This window comes from Saccopteryx bilineata, chromosome 1 (assembly GCF_036850765.1).
Source record: "Saccopteryx bilineata isolate mSacBil1 chromosome 1, mSacBil1_pri_phased_curated, whole genome shotgun sequence".
NCBI classification, from domain to species: domain Eukaryota; kingdom Metazoa; phylum Chordata; class Mammalia; order Chiroptera; family Emballonuridae; genus Saccopteryx; species Saccopteryx bilineata.
Genome location: NC_089490.1, coordinates 348826845 through 348845963, shown reverse-complemented (window position 1 = coordinate 348845963; position 19119 = coordinate 348826845). Strand labels below are relative to the sequence as shown.

The 19119-nt window shown below is 47.1% G+C and overlaps 1 protein-coding gene across 1 annotated transcript in view; it reads right to left on the bottom strand.

Moving 5' to 3' along the window:
• The window catches only part of CLPB (ClpB family mitochondrial disaggregase), a 187643-nt gene that overhangs the window by 72408 nt on the left and 96116 nt on the right, over positions 1–19119 (bottom strand). Inside the window, exon 5 of the mRNA XM_066250604.1 lies at positions 14281–14409. Coding sequence (XP_066106701.1) covers positions 14281–14409 — 129 coding nt within the window. The remainder of the gene's footprint in view (positions 1–14280; positions 14410–19119) is intronic.

Here is a 19119-nt window from a genome sequence, read left to right as displayed (position 1 = left end):
GCTCATTTCTGTTGTTGCCTCACCTGAAAAGCTTTCCTCCTTCCTTCCAAGCCTGTTTGAACTTTCCCTGTCCTTTGGGGTCCGCCTCCAGTCCCCCTCCTCCATGAAGCCTTCTACAACATCAACATTGATCTTTCTCCTCCTTATTCAATACACTTGCTTATTCTGGCCTTTGTTTTATTTGGAGTCCTGTTACCTACCATCTCAGTGCACTTTGTGTATAGGCCTTTTCAATAAACTAGCACAAACAGGTACAATCTCAAGGAAGAGCCTGTATCTTTTTCTTTTTTATTTCCCATAATTCCTATTGCCCATTTGTAAATTAACTTATTCAATAAATATTTACTGAGTACTTATCATGTGCTAAGATAGTGTAGGTTCTGGGAATACAAGCACTGCAGTTTCAGGCAGTGCTTTGTGTGTTGAAGGAGAGATCTAGTAATCAAACAGCCAAATAACATGTGTGGTAAGTGTAATAAAGAAGTTACACAGTAGCCCTGGCTGATTGGCTCAGTGGTAGAGCCTTGGCCCAGCATGTGAATGTCCTGGTTTTCAGGGCACACAGGAAAAGCATCCATCTGCTTCTCTACTCCTCCCCCTCTCACTTCTCTTTCTGTTTCTCTCTCTTTCTCCCTCTTCCTCTCTTGTAGCCATGGCTCGATTGGAGCGAGTTGGCCCCAGGCACTGAGGATGGCTCCATCACCTCCACTTCAGGCACTAAAAAATGGCTCCGGATGCAACAGAGCAGGGACCCTAGATGGGCAGAGCATCAGCCTCTAGTGGGCTTGCTGGGTGAATCCTGGTTGGGGCGCATGTAGGAGTCTGTCTCTGCCTCCCCTCCTCTCACTAAAAAAAAAAAATTTAAAAAAATTAAAAAAAAAATAATTAAAAGAAAAAGAAAAATAAGTTACACAGGCCTGACCAGGCGGCAGTGGTGCCATGGATAGAATGTTACCTGGGATGTTGAGGACGCAGGTTTGAAACCTTGAGGTTGCCGGCTTGAGTGTATACTCACCAGCTTGAGCGTGGGATCATAAACATGACCCCATGGTCACTGGCTTGAGACTAAAGGTCACTGGCTTGAAGCCCAAGGTGCTGGCTTGAGCAAGGGGTCACTGGCTTGGCTGGAGCCCACCAGTCAAGGCACATATGAAAGAACAATTGATGAACAACTAAAGTGCCGCAACTATGAGCTGATGCTTCTCATTTCTCTCTCTTCCTGTCTGTCTGTTCCTGTCTGTCCCTCTCTCTTGAGGGGGAAAAAAAAGAAGTTACATGGGCATTGAGGATGGTTCTGTGGCCTTGCCTCAGGTGCTAAATAGCTTGGTTGTTGAGCAATGGAGCAGTGGTCTCAGATGGGCAGAGCATCACCCAGTAGGGGGTTTGCCAGGTGAATCCCGGTTGGGGCACATGAAGGAGTCTGTCTCTCTGCCTCCCTGCCTCTTACTTAAAAAAAAAAAAAAAGACAAAATATGAAAATAGAGGGAAGCTTTGGATTTGGGATTGCAGTCCAATTACCTAATTTTTTTTTGATAGTATGTTCATTAAAGCTGGAGACAGTGAAATCAGGAAGGGCTTAAGACAGAAGAAGCAATAGGAGAGAGGCTAGTCAGGGCTGCTTTGGCTCACTGTAAAGTCAGAGAAAAGGGGGCCTTGGAGACAGGTTCAGGGGGTTAGCCTGGGACAAGCTGATGCTGCCCATTGCTCTCCTGGTTGCAAGTCTCATGAGGACCCTTAGAGTTTAGGAGATGCACGCATGAGAGAAGACAAAGGCGTGAGTATACTCCCAGGAGGGAGAGCACGCCCACTGTCTAATTTCACAGATGGGGAAATGAAGTTCAGTGAGGAGCAAGGGACTTGCTCAAGGTCCAACGGCAAGGTCAAGTTTGTGCCAGATTGCCTGACCAGCACAGTCTCTGAAGGATTCCTGAAGTGGCATGCACCCTTCTGCTACACTTAAAAAGAATTCATGCCCTGGCCGGTTGGCTCAGCGGTAGAGCGTCGGCCTAGCGTGCGGAGGACCCAGGTTCGATTCCCGGCCAGGGCACATAGGAGAAGCGCCCATTTGCTTCTCCACCCCTCCGCCGCGCTTTCCTCTCTGTCTCTCTCTTCCCCTCCCGCAGCCAAGGCTCCATTGGAGCAAAGATGGCCCGGGCGCTGGGCATGGCTCTGTGGCCTCTGCCTCAGGCGCTAGAGTGGCTCTGGTCGCAATATGGCGACGCCCAGCATGGGCAGAGCATCGCCCCCTGGGGGGCAGAGCACCGCCCCTGGTGGGCGTGCCGGGTGGATCCCGGTCGGGCGCATGCGGGAGTCTGTCTGACTGTCTCTCCCTGTTTCCAGCTTCAGAAAAATACAAAAAAAAAAAAAAAAAAAAAAAAGAATTCATTTCACCCTGGCCAGTTGGCTCAGTGGTAGAGCGTCGGCCTGGCGTGCAGGAGTCCCGGGTTCAATTCCTGGCCAGGGCACACAGGAGAAGCAACCACCTACTTCTCTACCCCTCCCCCTCTCCTTCCTTTCTGTCTCTCTCTTCCCCTCCTGCAGCCAATGCTCCATTGGAGCAAAGATGGCCTGGGCGCTGGGGATGGCTTCTTGGCCTCTGCCCCAGGCGCTAGAGTGGCTCTGGTCGCGACAAAGCAATGCCCCAGATGGGCAGAGCATCGCCCCCTGGTGGGCATGCCGGGTGGATCCCGGTCCGGTGCATGCGGGAGTCTGACTGCCTCCCCGTTTCCAACTTCAGAAAAATACGAAAAAAAAAAAATTCATTTCTAAAATGGTCAGGAAGGAGTCTGAGGCATAAACCTATAGAGAGCATCTCTGCTGTATTCCTGCCAGGACACTGCCAGTCCTCTGTGTAGAGGAAGAGAGCACACAAACACTAGAAGCAAACTTCCTTTGACAAGGGTTCTAACCTCTCTGACCCTGAGATGGGTCTTCGCTGCTATCTGGGAGCCCTGACCTTCAGATTGATGTTCCCCTTCTTAAAGCTACAGTGTTGCTCTTTCTGTGTGCATTTTACCCGAGAGCACATGCTCTGAAGGGGCATGAGTGGGCTGGCAAAGGGCATCTGGTTCTGCTTTGGGAAATCTGAATCCTTCTCAGATCTGTTTCCAGGCCCAGTGCAGGTGAAGGACAGCATATTACACAGACCAGACCTAACCCAGCTGCTGCTGACCTCTCCCTCACCCAGGGGCGCTTTGGCCTCCAGCTGCCACTGTTTGGCGGTGATGAGGTCATGCCGGATACCAGCCAGGCTCATCTGAGGACTGCCTGGAGCCGATTAAAGCCTTGATGAAATGCGGGTGCCTGGAAGGCAGGTGGCTCCGGAGAGCTTGGGCTCTGGTGACCAGGCGCTCCCATCTCTAACCCACTCAGCCAAGCAACGACTCCTCTATGTTCTCAGGATCTGGCATACAGAAGTGCCTTTCCCTGGGGATTGGCAAGAACAGTTCTTCCATCTGCACTGGGTAAGGGGCTAACTTAGGCCAAGGGCAGAGGAAAAAACTCAGGGTCACTGAGGGCCCCTTCTAGCCCTGACCTACCACATGGACTGCAATCAAACACCATAGAATCTCTCCATTTCCGCCTTCAACTGGACTGCTGGGTCCCTTTGGATGACTACTGGACATCCCTCTCCATAGGATTTTCTCAAGTTAAGTGACAGGCTAACAGCTACAGGTATCAACATACTATATGCCATATGCTCAGGGAAGACTTTACTCTTCCTTAATACTTGTCTAAACGGTAAATAGCTAATAATTTTGTAATTGTTTGCCTAATGTCTATACTCTGCCAGACTTTAAGCCACACAATAATGGGAGTATAATAAATATTTGCTAAAGTACTAACAGGAAATCAATCTGGGTAGAGAATGTTTCACAGGTAAGTTTTTAGTAACATTCTATAAATGGAACTTGTATATACAACAGAAGGATTCCTCTGACCTGCCATCTTAGCTATGAGCCAATCAGGTAGGTCCTCCCGCTTCCTAGCCTGCAACCAGTCACCCTTCCAATCCAACCTTTTCTGGTTTTGAGTGGCGGGGCGGGGGTTATTTTTTCTTGTTTAACAGCTTTACTGAGATATAATTTACATACTGTGGGGCAGCTGTTTTAGGCTTATGGCTGCAAACACTCTGCTTGATTGGTGCGTGAGTGAGTGGCAGTGCCACGTGTATATGGCCCATATAAGACTATGGATGTTTGCGCTTGAGAGAGATGGGGGATTGTAGGTGGCAGGTTGCCTGCCTGCCACTGTGAGGGGCTGTTTTTGCTGTTTGTGTGCTGGAGGTTTTCCCCTGCTGGTATGCTCATCTGCCGTTGTGAGACTTTATTAAATGGTAATGGCCCAATGTTTTCCAGCTCTGCAGTTTCTCTACCATCTGCCCGAATCCAGTGTGGACCTGCCTGGCCTCGACCACCAGCATTACATTTGGCATAGTGGGCAGGATTCAGAGCAGATCAGTGTGAAGTCATCGACACCCTTGAGGGGTGGAATAGAGGAGTGGCTGTTCCCGGTGGCTCTCCTGTTAGGGACTGTAGGCTAGATTTTTTTTTACAATCCTGTGAGAAGAAACCAGGAGTTCTGTGTGAGAAGCTGAGCGAAGTCGAAAGCTCCAGGGTGAGATGCAGACCAAGTGGCAACAATGGCATGAACTGGATCGAGGACTGGAAAAGAAGGCCGAATAGGTTTATGAGTTGCAGTTTGCCCTGGAAGTTGAATGTTGGCAGCGGCAGATGTTGGAGGAACAGCTGTGGGTTCAGCTTCAGGCCGAGAGCTGGCAGCTGCAGGGGCTGAAGATGGAGCTGTCTCGGCAAAGTGTCTCTGGGCTGGTGAGAGCAAGCTTTTCCCAGCTTCTCTTCTGAGGATGAGGAGGCTTGGGCTGAAGCTGCCATCTGCACACTCAGAGCTTGTCCAGTGGTCATTCAGAAGGTAAAAACCCAGCAGCAAAGAGTATCTACTCAGCCCCTAGTAGGCTTGCTGTGATTGTGGGGTATTAGGGGTGGATGACATCATGCTCTCTGGAGCAGAGGTGGAGAGGTTCGCCACTGTTGCCACATGTTCCTCCTTGGGGCAGCGCCTTCAGAACTGCCATGACGGCAGGGATGAGGGGGAGGCCTGAGGCCCTATGTGAACCTAGTTGCCTGTAATGGACCTTTACGTGGTGATTTGTACAGACAGCTGTCTATCGTGGATTGACTCTTGGACTGCAACCAGAGGGGGGCACCGGCTCCCTTGTTAGATAGACATGCTGCCTTTGGACAGTATGAGAGGCCTTGATACAGGGGGGAGAGAAGGGGAGCTCCGGTGGATGCCCTCCTACACTGGGAAGCTGCTTCTTACCCAGTCACAGAGACGCACCAAGGACACTTTTTGGTTTTAGTGGACATGGCCCTGGACTGTACAGGCCCCCCACCTACAATGGATGGCCTTGTTGGCACCGTGGGATGGGGAATTGGAGGTGGGCCTCCAGTTAATTCCCTGGGCAGGATGCTCAGGGAGACATTGTGAAGGGCACTTTTGTAATTGTCATTTTTGGAATGTATGTAATGAACTTACTGTGAGGCGAGCAACCCTAAAGGGTGGAATGTGGGCAGCTGTTAGGCTTGCTCGAGGGTTACCTGCTACAAGCACTTTTGTTGTTGTTTTTTTTTTTGTATTTTTCTGAAGCTGGAAACGGGGAGGGACAGTCAGACAGACTCCCGCATGCGCCCGACCGGGATCCACCCGGCACGCCCACCAGGGGCGACACTCTGCCCCCCAGGGGGTGATGCTCTGCCCCTCTGGGGCGTCGCTCTGCCGTGACCAGAGCCACTCCAGCGCCTGGGGCAGAGGCCAAGGAGCCATCGCCAGTGCCGGGCCATCTTTGCTCCAATGGAGCCTTGGCTGCGGGAGGGGAAGAGAGAGACAGAGAGGAAAGAAGGGGGTGGGGTGGAGAAGCAAATGGGCACTTCTCCTATGTGCCCTGGCCAGGAATCGACCCCGGGTCCCCCGCACGCCAGGCCGAAGCTCTACCACTGAGCCAACCGGCCAGGGCTTGCTACAAGCACTTTTGCCTGACCAGTGCATGAGCACATGGAAGTGCCATGTGTGTATGGCCTATATAAGGCTATGGGTGTTTGTGCATGAGAGAGATGGGGGATTGTGCATGGCAGATTGCCTGCCTGTCACTGTGAGGGGCCATTTTTGCTGTTTGTGTGCTGGAGAAGAGGTTTTCCCTTGCCTGGGTGCTCATCCGCCGTTGTGAGACTTTATTAAATGGTAATGGCCCAATGCTTTCCGGCTCTGCAGTTTCTCTACTGTCTGCCTGAATCCAATGTGGACCTGCCTGGCCTTGGCCACCAGCATTACACATGCCATAAGCTCACCCATTTAAAGTATACAACTTCACTGTTTTTTAGTATATTTTCAGAATTGTGCAACCATCATCACCATAATCTAATTTTTGAATATATTCATCATCCTCCAAATCAACCTTGTACCCATTAGCAGTCACTCCTCATCATTCCAACAGACAGCCACTGGCATGGAGAGATTTTTAACTCTGTAATCCAAAGAGCAGGAGAATACCTTTAGCATTCCATCATCTGACGTGATCTCATCATATAGATGAAAAAAGTGATGCCATCAGATGAATCCAAACAGGCTCACACCAAGACACATGACAATTAAAATGCCAAATAAGCAAGAGAAAAGCAATTAATTACCTACAAAAGAGCCCCCATAAGGCTGACATATGAGTTCTCAACAAAAACACCTCAGGCCAGAAGGGATTGGCAAGAAATACTCAAAGTGATGGAAAGCAAGGATCTACAACTAAGACTACTCTATCCAGGAAGGCTATTGTTTAAAACTGAAGGACATATAAAGAGCTTCCTAGATTTAAAAAAAGCTAAAGGAGTTCATTACCACCAAACCAGTATTGAAAGAAATGTTAAAGGGCCTGATATAAGAAGAGGAAAGGAAAAAAGAAACGGAAAGAGGGCTATAAGTTTAAAGAATAAAATGGCATTATATAAGTACATATATATAATAACCTTAAATGTAAATGGATTAAATTCTCCAATCAAAAGACATAGGGCAACTGAATGGGTAAGAAAACATGACCTGTACATATGCTGTCTATAAGAGACCCACCTCAGAACAAAAGATAAACACAGACTAAAAATGAAGGGATAAAAAAAATATTCCATGCAAATGAAAACAAACAAAAAAGGCTGTGGTAGCAATACTTATATCAGACAAAACAGCCTTTAAAACAAAGGCTACATACAGTAGGAAACAAAGAAGGACACTACATAATGATAAAGGGAGTAATCCAAAAAGAGGATATAACCATTGTAAACATTTATGCACCTAAATATATAAAGCATATTTTGACAGACATAAAGGGAGAGATAGCAATTACAGTCATTGCAGGGGATTTTAACAGCCCATTGACACCAATGGATAGCTCCTACAGACAGAAAATCAACAAGGAAATGATAGCCTTACATGACACATGGGATCAGCTGGATTTAATCGATATCTTTGGAGCATTTCACCCCAGAGCAGCAGAATATACATTCTTTTCAAGTTCACATGGTACATTTTCTAGGATAGACCACATGTTATTACTGGTTCCCACTGGAGGAGAAAGTCCAATTTCCTTAGAGTTTGTTACGGACCTTCATTACTGGCTCCTTTCATTCTTGCTTACTGACCCTTCCATCCAAACTTATAAATCCAGCTCTTTTAAACTGCCTGTAATGTACTGAACAAAGTGTGCTGTTCATACTCCATGCCTCTGAACATGCTGTTCCCTCTGTCCTTCTCCCTCACCTCCCTAGCAAACTCGCCTTCACCCTTTAAGACCTAGTGCAAACATCATCTCCTACATCATGCTCTCCCTGCCCTGCCTAAAGATCTAAAAGAAATTTCTTTGTGATCCCTCAGCACCTTCTATACATCTCCATTAACACAACAGATAGCAATTCTGTTAAAATGTCTGATTTCCTCACCTGAGCAGGTGGTGGTACAGTGGATAGAGCGTCGGACTGAGATGCGGAGGACCCAGGTTCAAGACCCCGAGGTCACCAGCTTGAGCACGGGCTCATCTGGCTTGAGCAAGGCTCACCATCTTGAGCCCAAAGTTGCTGGCTTGAGCAAGGGGTTACTCAGTCTGCTGTAAATGCCCCCCTCCCCCCCCTCAAGGCACATATGAGAAAGCAATCAATGAACAACTAAAGTGCCACAAGGAGAAACTGATGATTGATGTTTCTCATCTCTCGGTTCCTGTCTGTCCCTATCTAGCCCTCTCTCTGACTTTTGTTCTGTCTCTGTAAAAAAAAAAAAAGAAAAAAAAGTCTGATTTCCTCAATGAACTATGAGTTCCTTAAGGGCAAAGACCATGTTGGGATCAACTTTATTTCTCTGGTGCCTAGGGTGGAGCCTATGACAGGAAATTTCGAAGTTTAGTAACTGTTTGAAAAAGGAATGAAAAGACATGCCCAGGGGCTATACAGGATGCTGGAGCTGGAAGGGGTTCTTGGGATCAGCTACTCTAACTTCTCTATTTTACTGATGGAGCAAGAGGATTTGCCTAAAGGAAAAAAGATTTGTGGATTTTCAGCCCAGTGCTCATTCCCCTTCTCCACACTGTTGTAAGAATCAGAGGGTGAAGTTTCCACAAAGGGTGGCTGGAGGCAAAGCCCATTCTCTCAACATATGGCAGTGCAATCAGATGGATAGACAGTGGAAAGAGAACAAGAAATGGAACTCTTAAGTTTCATGTCCAACAACAAACTAACAGGCTGTTAAAGGAGGATGTCAGCACTGGAAAGGCTCTTTGCCTCAGGCAGGGATGGTGGGGGATTTAAGGATTCCTATGATGGTGGCTGGTTAACACTGACAATTGAGCCATGTGGAAGGAAGGGGGGCAAGAAAGAGCCATGAAAAGTAGGCAGGAAAGTGGACAAGGGAAGCCCTGGGAAAAGTGCTATTATGTTTCATAAATCTCAAGTGTTATGAGCACTGATGGCTGAAAAGGCAGCATCACTGTGACTATAAGAGAAGGAAGATAGCAGCGAAGAGGCAAGGTTCTTTTTTTAAAAAAAATTTATTCATTTTTAGAGAGGAGAGAAAGAGGGAGAGAGAGAGACAGAGAAGGAGAGAGAGGAGAGAGAGACAGAGAGAGAAGGGGGAGGAGCTGGAAGCATCAACTCCCATATGTGCCTTGACCAGGCAAGCCCAGGGTTTTGAACCGGCGACCTCAGCATTTCCAGGTTGACGCTTTATCCACTGCGCCACCACAGGTCAGGCGACGCAAGGTTCGAGCAAGTGGTCCAGGAAGAAAAGATACCACATTGCCCATGATACTGAAATCTTCAGTGGCTATGGAGACTTATCAGTATATCCAAACACGTTCCAAACTATGTATGTGCAGGGCATGTGGCAGAGGAGACAGGGACAAAAAGACAGTCCTGGCCCTCAAGCTACCTTAGTCTAGTAGAGGAGACTAGACCCAAACCCCACAGAACAAGGAGGACTTCAGAAGGGAGGTGGCATTAGAGCTGGGGACTGACTGGCAGAAAGAATTCCACCAGGCTGAGAAACAAAGTCTTAAAGGGAAACAAGAGGCAGAAAGACCTGCGAGAATAAAGGCACTGAGGCAAGAACATTGAACTGACATCACAGCATGGCAGGAGTGTCAGAGCAGCAAAGGGAAAAAAGTTAGGTGAGGGTCAGACTAGGACAATCTAAAACCAGGTTAAAAAGTTAGGATGAGGCCCGGCCAGTTGGCTCAGCGGTAGAGCATCAGCCCGGCATGTGGAAGTCCTGGGTTCAATTCCCGGCCAGGGCACACAGGAGAAGCACCCATCTGCTTCTCCACCCCTCCCCCTCTCCTTTCTCTCTCTCTTTTCCCCTCCCACAGCCAAGGCTCCACTGAAGCAAAGCTGGCCCGGGCGCTGAGGATGGCTCCATGGCCTCTACCTCAGGCACTAGAATGGCTCCAATTGCAGCAGAGCAGAGCAATGCCCCAGATGAGCCGGGCATCGATTGCCCCCTGGTGGGGATGCCAGGTGGATCCTGGTCGGGTGCATGCGGGAGTCTGTCTGTCCCCTCACCCCCATCCCGCTTCTTACTGGGGGAGGGGAGTTAGGATGGATAGGAATCTTTTTTACTTTTTTAAATAAGTGAATACTGAGAGTTTTTGAAGTTAATAACAGATACTATATATAAAACGCCTACTCTGTAGTACCTATCTGCATCCTAATCCTGACAAAACGTTAGAAGGTAGATGGTATGGTATCACTCTATTTCCAGATGAAGAAAGAACCTCAGAGCCGTCCTAGCTTGCCCGGGACGACACAGCTAGGAAGCAGCAGGGCTGGTGTTCAGAGCCTGACTCCACAGTTCATGCTCTTTCCTGGCAGCCTTTCTTAACTGGGATTTCTCCTTTGACCCAAATTTGGGAAATTATTTGAGTAGTGATTTTCTCAATTCTCCCAAGCACAATATGCAAGTAATATCATCTCAGATGCTTGGGAGAAAAGTTAATTTCTTGTATTCAAGGACACCTTATAGCATTAGCACTCAATTCTTTGGGGGAACCCTGGTCAGAAATGCTGTTGTGATTAAAGAGATGTTTTAGGAAGATGGGTCTGGCCAAGGGATCCCATCCACCTTAACAGCCCTGGAACTATTAGGATGAGTCAGTTCCAGAGGCTTTCTAGCCATCCAGCCTCCTTGTCCCTCTCTCCCTCCAACATTTTTTTGTACCTGGTAGTCAAGTGCTAAAGCAGAGCCTTCCTGCTCTAAGCCAGCAACATAGGCAGAAGCACATCTTGAGAGATGAAAACCAGAGGGGCTTGTGTACCCACCTTTCTATGGAGGTCAGGGTAGAACTGGCACTAGTGAATTCAGAACCCTTCTATAAAAATCATCTGACAAACACCCATTACATTTCCTGATCAAAGCACCCCTCCTGTGGGAAGCTTACTGTAACTGACTCCACCTCTCTGGTCACCAGGCAGAAGCAGGTGTTTCCTCCTCCATGTTCCTGGAGCCTCTTGTCCTGCCCCCTGTAAGAACACCCATGCTTGTTTCTGTATGTCTCCTCCACCAGTCTGAGTCCCTCAGGATCAGGGACAGTTTGCCTGATCCATCTCAGGATACACTGAGGCCCATGGTCTCAGAGATGGCAACTGGTTTCCCATCTCTTCAGTCACATTACAGAGCTGAGAGCCTGACCTGTGATGGCGCAGTGGATAAAGCGTCGACCTGGAACGCTGAGGTCGCCGGTTTGAAACCCTGCACTTGTCTGGTTAAAGCACATATGGGAGTTGAAGCTTCCTGCTCCTCCCTCTTCTCACTCTCTCTCTAAAAAATGAATAAATTAAAAAAATTAAAAAAAAAAAGATACAGAGCTGAGAGTTAAACCTACCTAGGCATGTCTGACTCCCAAGCTTGTGTCCTTTTCACTATGTTAGGGGCCTTCTGAAGATGAAGTGCTAAACACCCAGCCCAACACTGTAAGAGTTTGGACCAGACCACTAGAAGAGGCTCCTAGAGGGGGAAGCCTTGAATAGTCAGAGGATCTGGATGAGAAGAGAGGGAACGTGATAGTGTTTTAGTGGTAGGTGGCTGGAGTTGTGGACAGAAACAGAATTAAGAAACCTTTAGGCAAGGTAACAGGTTTCAGGACTGTCAGTGTGAGAGGGATTTCTTTATACAGTCACGGAGCATGTAGCAGGGGCTTTTACACACGTTATCACTAACCTTCACGCTATCACCATCATGTTTCTCAGGGGTTCACAGACAAGAAAACTGAGGCTTAGAGAGCTAAGAGTATTGTCCAAGGCAATACTGGAGTAGGATGGGGAAGCTGGATTCAAACTCTAAACATGTCCTTTCTATTACTGTATCCTGCCTCCTAAGGGGTCATAGAACTTCACACATTATCATACCGATACTGCTGCTTGGACCTCCTCCTAGCTCTCACTTGGGGGACTGCTAGTCAGAGTTGGGTGAGAACAGGTGCCCCCTTAGCTCTAACCCTCTAAGATCCAGGGACCCTACATCCCTGTGGATTAAACAATTTCAAGGACAAGGGTTCTGTGTAGACTTTGTGAACATGGGCCGGCCCCTGTTCTCACAGAGAGCACCATCTCATTTGCTGCAGCAAAGCCGGTGGCAAACAGAGGCTAAGAAAGCTGGATGGTCAGGAAGGCAGGCCCTCCTGCCTTCCCTGAAACCCTTGGGGAAGGTCAACTGAGGTCAGAAGACTTTCCAAACGTTACTGGCAACAGCCCCCAGGACAAGGGGGTAGGATCCTGCCTCTCGGTTGGCTGGTCACACACACAGGCTGACCAAGAGAGGCTGGGGGAGGGAGGTCAGAAGTTGGAAGGCCTGCAGGCCCTGAGTGACGGCCACTTGTTTGGATCAGGAAGGGAGAAACAAGTGGGTTAATGGTTTTGGCCCTTGAGGCTGGAAGGCTAGGGCAGGGGGTGTAAATAGATGCTGGGTAAAAAGGCAGGTGGAAGAACTGTAAAAGTGGGGGCTATGGGCATCTGTTCCAAGTCAACAGGCAGGAACCATGCCCCTGAAATGGTTCAAAGGGCCAGCCTTGGCCTGGGCCGGGAGGGTGGGGCACTTCATAAAAGGCTTGTGCCTCTTTATTTCAAAGGTGTTCAATCTGGAAGGCTGGAGAGGGGGTCTCTTTTTAGACTGAATTCCCTGTCTGTTTAGGGGCTTAGGGAAAGTGGGGAATGTAAACCACTGGACAATGGCTGCGGGTATTGACTGATTTTAAGGCATGGCAGAGAGAAGCCCCATGGTGAATGCTCCAGTTCTTAACTACAAATGTCTCACTGGAGAACTTTCCAAAAGGCAGAGTAGCATCCTGCTTGGGGACATCTAAGTCTCTGCTTCAGAGAGCAGTAAGTTCTTGCTCCGAAAGCATCAATCACCCCAGGCACAATGTATGTGCCCCACACCTGGGGCAGGTCCCTTGTAGGCTGGGGGCATGACCAGTCTGGGTCTTAAGCCAGTGTGGCTGGATTTGGGATTACTGGGCAATCCTGCCGACGCAATCACATGCCAAGGGCTAGAAGATGATCTGGGTGTTGGGCCAGGGAGGCAAAGGCCTGGGGATGGAAAGAACTGTCTTTGAAGACTGGATTTTAAAAGGGTGATTGGGCAGCAGAGGACAGTCGGCAGAAGTTGCAGAGAAGAAAATCACAGTTCATTTAAAGATATTTCAAGCAGTCAAAGAAGACAAAGACTAGACAGACAGCTAAAATGGTATGGACTTCCAGGGAAGGAGTCAAGTTCTCTCAGTCCTGACAAAAGCCAAGGCAATGCCAGCCAGCTGTCAGAGAGGTTTGTGCCAGGAGGAAAGCAGGTAGCCCTGATGGCCTCTGTCTGAGGACACTTGCAGCTGCCCTGACAAATAGGATGTGGGTGTCCAGACTGAAAAGAGGGTCTCTAGCCCCTAAAAAAGTGGCATTGAGGGCATAAACAAGTATTTGTGCCATACTCAGGGGTGGGGGCACCACACATCCTGGCAAGATGCTTCCCTCCGATCCCGCGGAGAGACTGGAGTGGGACAGACGGAAGCAGGAGGAAAAGTGACTGCTTGGGAGGTATTAGGCAGAGCAGAAGATAGCTGCACCAGACTGGGACAGAACCAGACCATCCCAGATCTAGGGATTGCACATACTGCTCCTCCATTTGAATCGATGCTTTCCAAGAGGAGGGCATTCAATCATTCAGCAAATAGCTACTGAGTGCTGAATGTGAGCTGGATACTATGCTAGGTGCTGAGAATGAGTTTCCAGACCTCAAGGACCTCAAAACCAAGTCAGGGAGAAGGCTACTGAACACATAAAAATAATTTAAGATTGTGAGAAGGGTGACTTTAGGCTGGGATGGGGGTGGGTCAAGGAGGATGTCTTTGATATTTGGGTTAACAGGGATTTGAAGGGCCTTGGCCTGTTCCACTAGCCCTGCTCTCAAGGTCACAGTGGAGAAGAGTACATTTTGGGGAGTGTAACAAAAGTCTCAGAGCATGTGCAGATAGGCAGGATGACAAGGTACATAAACAGGGAGGCAAAGAACACATTCTAGCCATGCAAGGGCAAATCCTATGTGCACATCGCCACTCATTGAGTACAGCCACCCTCAAAGCCTTTCCAGCTTGGGAGGGTAACAGGGCTCTGCGGGGGCGGGACACTCCCAGAGTACAGAGGTTGTCAAGTCTCTCTCCCAGCCAACCCCCCGCCCCATTCACCCTGGTCTCACCTCCATCAAGCAGCTCCTTGACAGTACGGTAGTCGTCGGCAAGAACAGCATAGTGCAGGGCTGTGCAGCCCTTGAAGCTGGCGCGGTTGTTCAGCCGATTGTTGAAGTCATCCTCTCGGGTGACCAGGACTGGGTAGGGAGAAGACAGTAACACAAACCCTTTTATTAGCAGCAAATACTCTGAGCCACCCACCTCACCTTCTTTTTCTTGACATTTTAATTCACTCACTCACTCATGTACCTACTTACTAAACATATAATGACACCTACTGTGTGCCTGGCAATCTGTGCTGGGCAAGAGAAGGTAAAACAGAAGCCAGTTAGTTCTACAAATACTTAATTACATCTATTATATATTAGAATTTATTTGGGGACACAGAAGTGAATCAGACATGGTCTCTGACCTAATCTAAAGGAGAAAGACAACAAACACATGTTTAGAGTATTATTAGAGATAAATACTATGTTACAAGTATAACAGGATGACAAAAAAGCTGAAGGGGAACCAGACCAGATGGTGCTGCAGTGCAAAGAGCATCGACCTGGGACGCTGAGGACCCAGGTTTGAAACCCTGAGATTGCCAGCTTGAGTATGGGCTCATCAACTTGAGAATGGGATCATAGACATGACCCCATGGTCATGGCTTGAGACTAAAGGTCATTGCCTTGAAGCCCAAGGTTGCTGGCTTGAGCAAGGGGTTACTGGTTCAGATAGAGCTCCCCCCAAGGCACATATGAGAAAGCAATCAATGAACAATTAAAGTGCCACAACTACAAGTTGATGCTTCTCATCTATCTCCCTTCCTGTCTGTCTGACTCTCCCTCCCTCTAAAAAACCCAACCAAATGAAGAAAACAAACAACTGCCAGAGGGAGCTTAGCTCAATTTGGGAACAAAGAGAGGATCCCAGAAGCCCAGAGTTGTGGGAATTGAAGAGGAGTCACCTAGGTGAAGAAATAAGCCTGGGGTAAGATAAGGGACCAGTGGGGAACAAGTTAGAGGCTGTTCTTTGCAGAACACTAACACATCTTTGCTCTGAAGATGTTTACAATCTAGTGCGTATTTAATAATATTTTGTAAGCCCTTTTAAAATTTATAAAAGCCATTAAAAATTTGAAACTACAGAAAAATACAAAGAACGGATCAATATCTCAGTGACTTGAGAAACTGCACTTAATTTTGGTATATATCCTTCTATATAATATGCATATATATCCCACAAAATTGAAATTTACTATATTGCAATTTTGTAACATCCTTTTTCTAATGCTTAATAAATGCACTGTGAAAAAATAAATAAATGCACCGTGAACATGTTTTTAAAGGTAAGACAAATAGCATTTTATGTGATCAAAGAACCAAAACCCCAGGCTCATTTTAGTGCTACTGTTCATGACTCTCCCTCTCTAATTTCATATGAAAGAACCTAAAACCAGTTCTATCACTTTTATAGGAACCTATGGGTTGGGTGACCACACATATCCAGGATGAGCCTGGTTTATGCCTGTTGTCCTGGACAGTCCCAGTCTAGACAATAAACTGGAAGCTTACCCCATCTCTGAGGCCCTCCCTTGGGAAATGAGACCCCACACAACAGCTATGCTGCTCAGGCGATAGGGTTTCTTTCTGCTTCAATTTATCAGAGTGACTGTTATGTTCCCTCCTGAACTGAGTTCACTGGGGGTAGACTTTGGGTTCTCCTACCCAAAACCTCTTCTCCCCTAGCCCACAGCACAGGCCTGCAACAGGTAGGCTCCCTCCATTGGGTAAGGAGTATAATTTAGTCAAGAGGTAACTCACCCAGGTAGTCAAAAGCACCAGAGAACTCCTAAACCATTCTTTTCCAAGTAAGTGGTCTTGGAATAGCAACCATGCATTTTTCCTTCCAACAAAACTAGACTTCCTATTTAAAGTACAAAAAACCAGAAGGCTTTCGTGCCTCCTTTTAATACTAATAGATCTCATTTACTGACCTTTTTCTTTTTTTTTTTTTTTTAATTTTATTTATTCATTTTTTAGAGATGAGAGAGAGAGAGAGAGAGAGAGAGAGAGAGAGAGAGAGAAGGGGGGAGGAGCTGGAAGCATCAACTCCCATATGTGCCTTGACCAAGCAAGCCCAGGGTTTCGAACCGGCGACCTCAGCATTTCCAGGTCGACGCTTTATCCACTGCGCCACCACAGGTCAGGCCAACTGACCTTTTTCTACTCTGTGCCTGGCATGGTCACTTCACATAATCTACTTAATTCTCATAATTACCTTATATAGTAGGTATTATCATTCTCATTTTATAGATGAGAAAACAGAAGCACAAGGGCACAGAGCTAATACAGTATGTGGTTGAGTGAGGATTAGAACCCAGGTCTAATCTGAGTCCTTACTCTTTCTCTCCATCATATCATGCTATCATCCTCATTTTGCAAAAGACAAATCAGATCCCAGAAAAAGACACTTATAGCCTACATGTCTGATCCTAGTTTTGGCTCTTGTTATTCCTTCTTTTCCTGCTCAGGTGAAGGTGTAGCCAAACTTTTTGCAGAACTTGCCTGAGGTTTGTAGTTAGCATTCAGATAAGCTAGTTTAGGTGGAAGCATTTCAAATGTTTGACCAAAATGAAGTTGGTGGAGTATGTAACTGGGAATAGACGGCATTTCCTTGTGGTCTATGAAATCAACGGTCAATCAGCAATACCTCGTCCTTCCACTCCTAGTGCTATCTGACCTTTCCTGGAGTACAGAGAACAAGAAGGCCTTGGAGTAGCTGACATATAAGTCCCATACGCAAAGGTATCCGGGTTTTTCCCATAAGAGAAAGAACCCTTTAGGATAGGGGTCGGGAACCTATGGCTTGCGAGACAGATGTGGCTCTTTTGATAGCTGCATCTGGCTCTCAGACAAATCTTTAATAAAATAAAATAACGTTAAAAATATAAAACATTCTCATGTATTACAATCCATTCATTTCCTACTGCTCATGTTCATGGTTGCAGGTGGCTGGAGCCAATCACAGCTGTGTTCCAGGACAACATCAGACTTTTACTGGATAATGTGTAACGTACACGGGTCGTTGTATGGCTCGCACGGAATTACATTTTAAAATATGTGGCGTTCATGGCTCTCTCAGCCAAAAAGGTTCCCGACCCCTGCTTTAGGACCTAACTCAGAAATTACTCTCAGTCTCATCAAATCATGGTAAGGGACCTTGTTTCCAGCCCACTGCAGATTAGGAGAAGGAAACAAGAAGGTTGGGGAGGATGCTTCACAATCAAGCCGATTGATTATAATCAAGTGCTGCCCAGGCAGGGAGGGAAAAGAACAGCACAATAAAAAGCTAAAAAGGAATTCACAGACTACTGCACCTCAAAAGCCCCTAAGGGCATCACTGAATTGCCACATAGGACATTAACTGCTGGATATAATGACGAATCTGAGGAAAAGTGATAGTTGGCTCAAGAAAGCAGGAAGTGTATAATCCATTTTACAAAGAAAACACATCATTCATTCAACAAACCACATTTAACAAGCACCAATGCATGGTGGTAGCTGCTGGAGATATACTAATGAATAAGAGTCTAGACCACTGAATAGACAAATTATAATGTTTCACAAGTGCAATTATAAAGCCCTATATAAGGTACTTACCATAAAAAGCAGATGAACTCAAGGAACACAGCTGGGGCTATTCAGTTCAGGGACAAAAGTTACCAGAGTCCAACATCACAGCCCAGCTTTTAAGAAATCATAGGAGGCCTGACCAGGCGGTGGCGCAGTGGATAGAGCATCGGACTGGGACGTGGAGGACCCAAGTTCAAGACTCCGAGGTCGCCAGCTTGAGTGCAGGCTCATCTGGCTTGAGCAAAAAGCTCACCAGCTTGTACCCAAGGTTGCTGGCTAGAGCAAGGGGTTACTCGGTCTGCTGGAGGCCCGCGGTCGGGGCACATGTGAGAAAGCAATTGATGAACAACTAAGGTGTCGCAATGGCAATGAAAAACTGATGATTGATGCTTCTCAATCAATCTGTCTGTCCCTGTCTATCCTTCTCTCTGACTCTCTGTCCCTGTAAAAAAAAAGAAATCATAGGAGGGCCCTTGCTCGCCTCTGGGATCTCATCTCTCACCACCTCCTTTCTAATGCTCTTTTTTTTTTGCCTCTGAGCTTTTGCAAATACTATTCCATTGCCTGGAACATTTTCTCCTTTCCCGTGCCTTCAGTTAGCTAACTTCAATTCATTTTTAGGCCTCTGATTAGAAATCACTTCCTCCAATGACTCTTACTAAGTCTGAGGTAGTTACTGCTCCTAGAGCTACCAGCTCCTTAGGCATCTCCTGATTACAATACTTATTGCATTCTATTGCAATTGCCTGTTTACTTGACTATGCTCTCCTTGAGGCAAAAAGCTCAGTGAAGACAGGAAATGGGACTATCTTCTCCACAGTTGCATCCCCAGTGCCCAGTACAGTGTCTGGCCACAAATATGTGCTTGACAAATATATACTTGTTGAACCAGAAAATATACACAATTCATAAATAAGCTTCTGATATTATTACCTGTTTTTGGAATGATGATAATGATGATGAGGAGGAGGATGCCAGCCAACAAGTATTTAGTGGAGGCAGAGGAGTGTGGCTGTTAAGTGAGCTCTGGGGCCAAACCTGTGTTTACATTACAGTTCTGAATTTACTAACTGTATAGTCTTGAATAACTTACCTACCCTCTCTGTGCCAAGTTTTACCTGTAAATGGAGATGATAGTAGTACCCTTAGGGATACTCTAAGGATTAAATGAGACACTATGAGTTAGGGGCTTGGAACAATGCCTGCCATCTAGTACCTCTCAGTAAA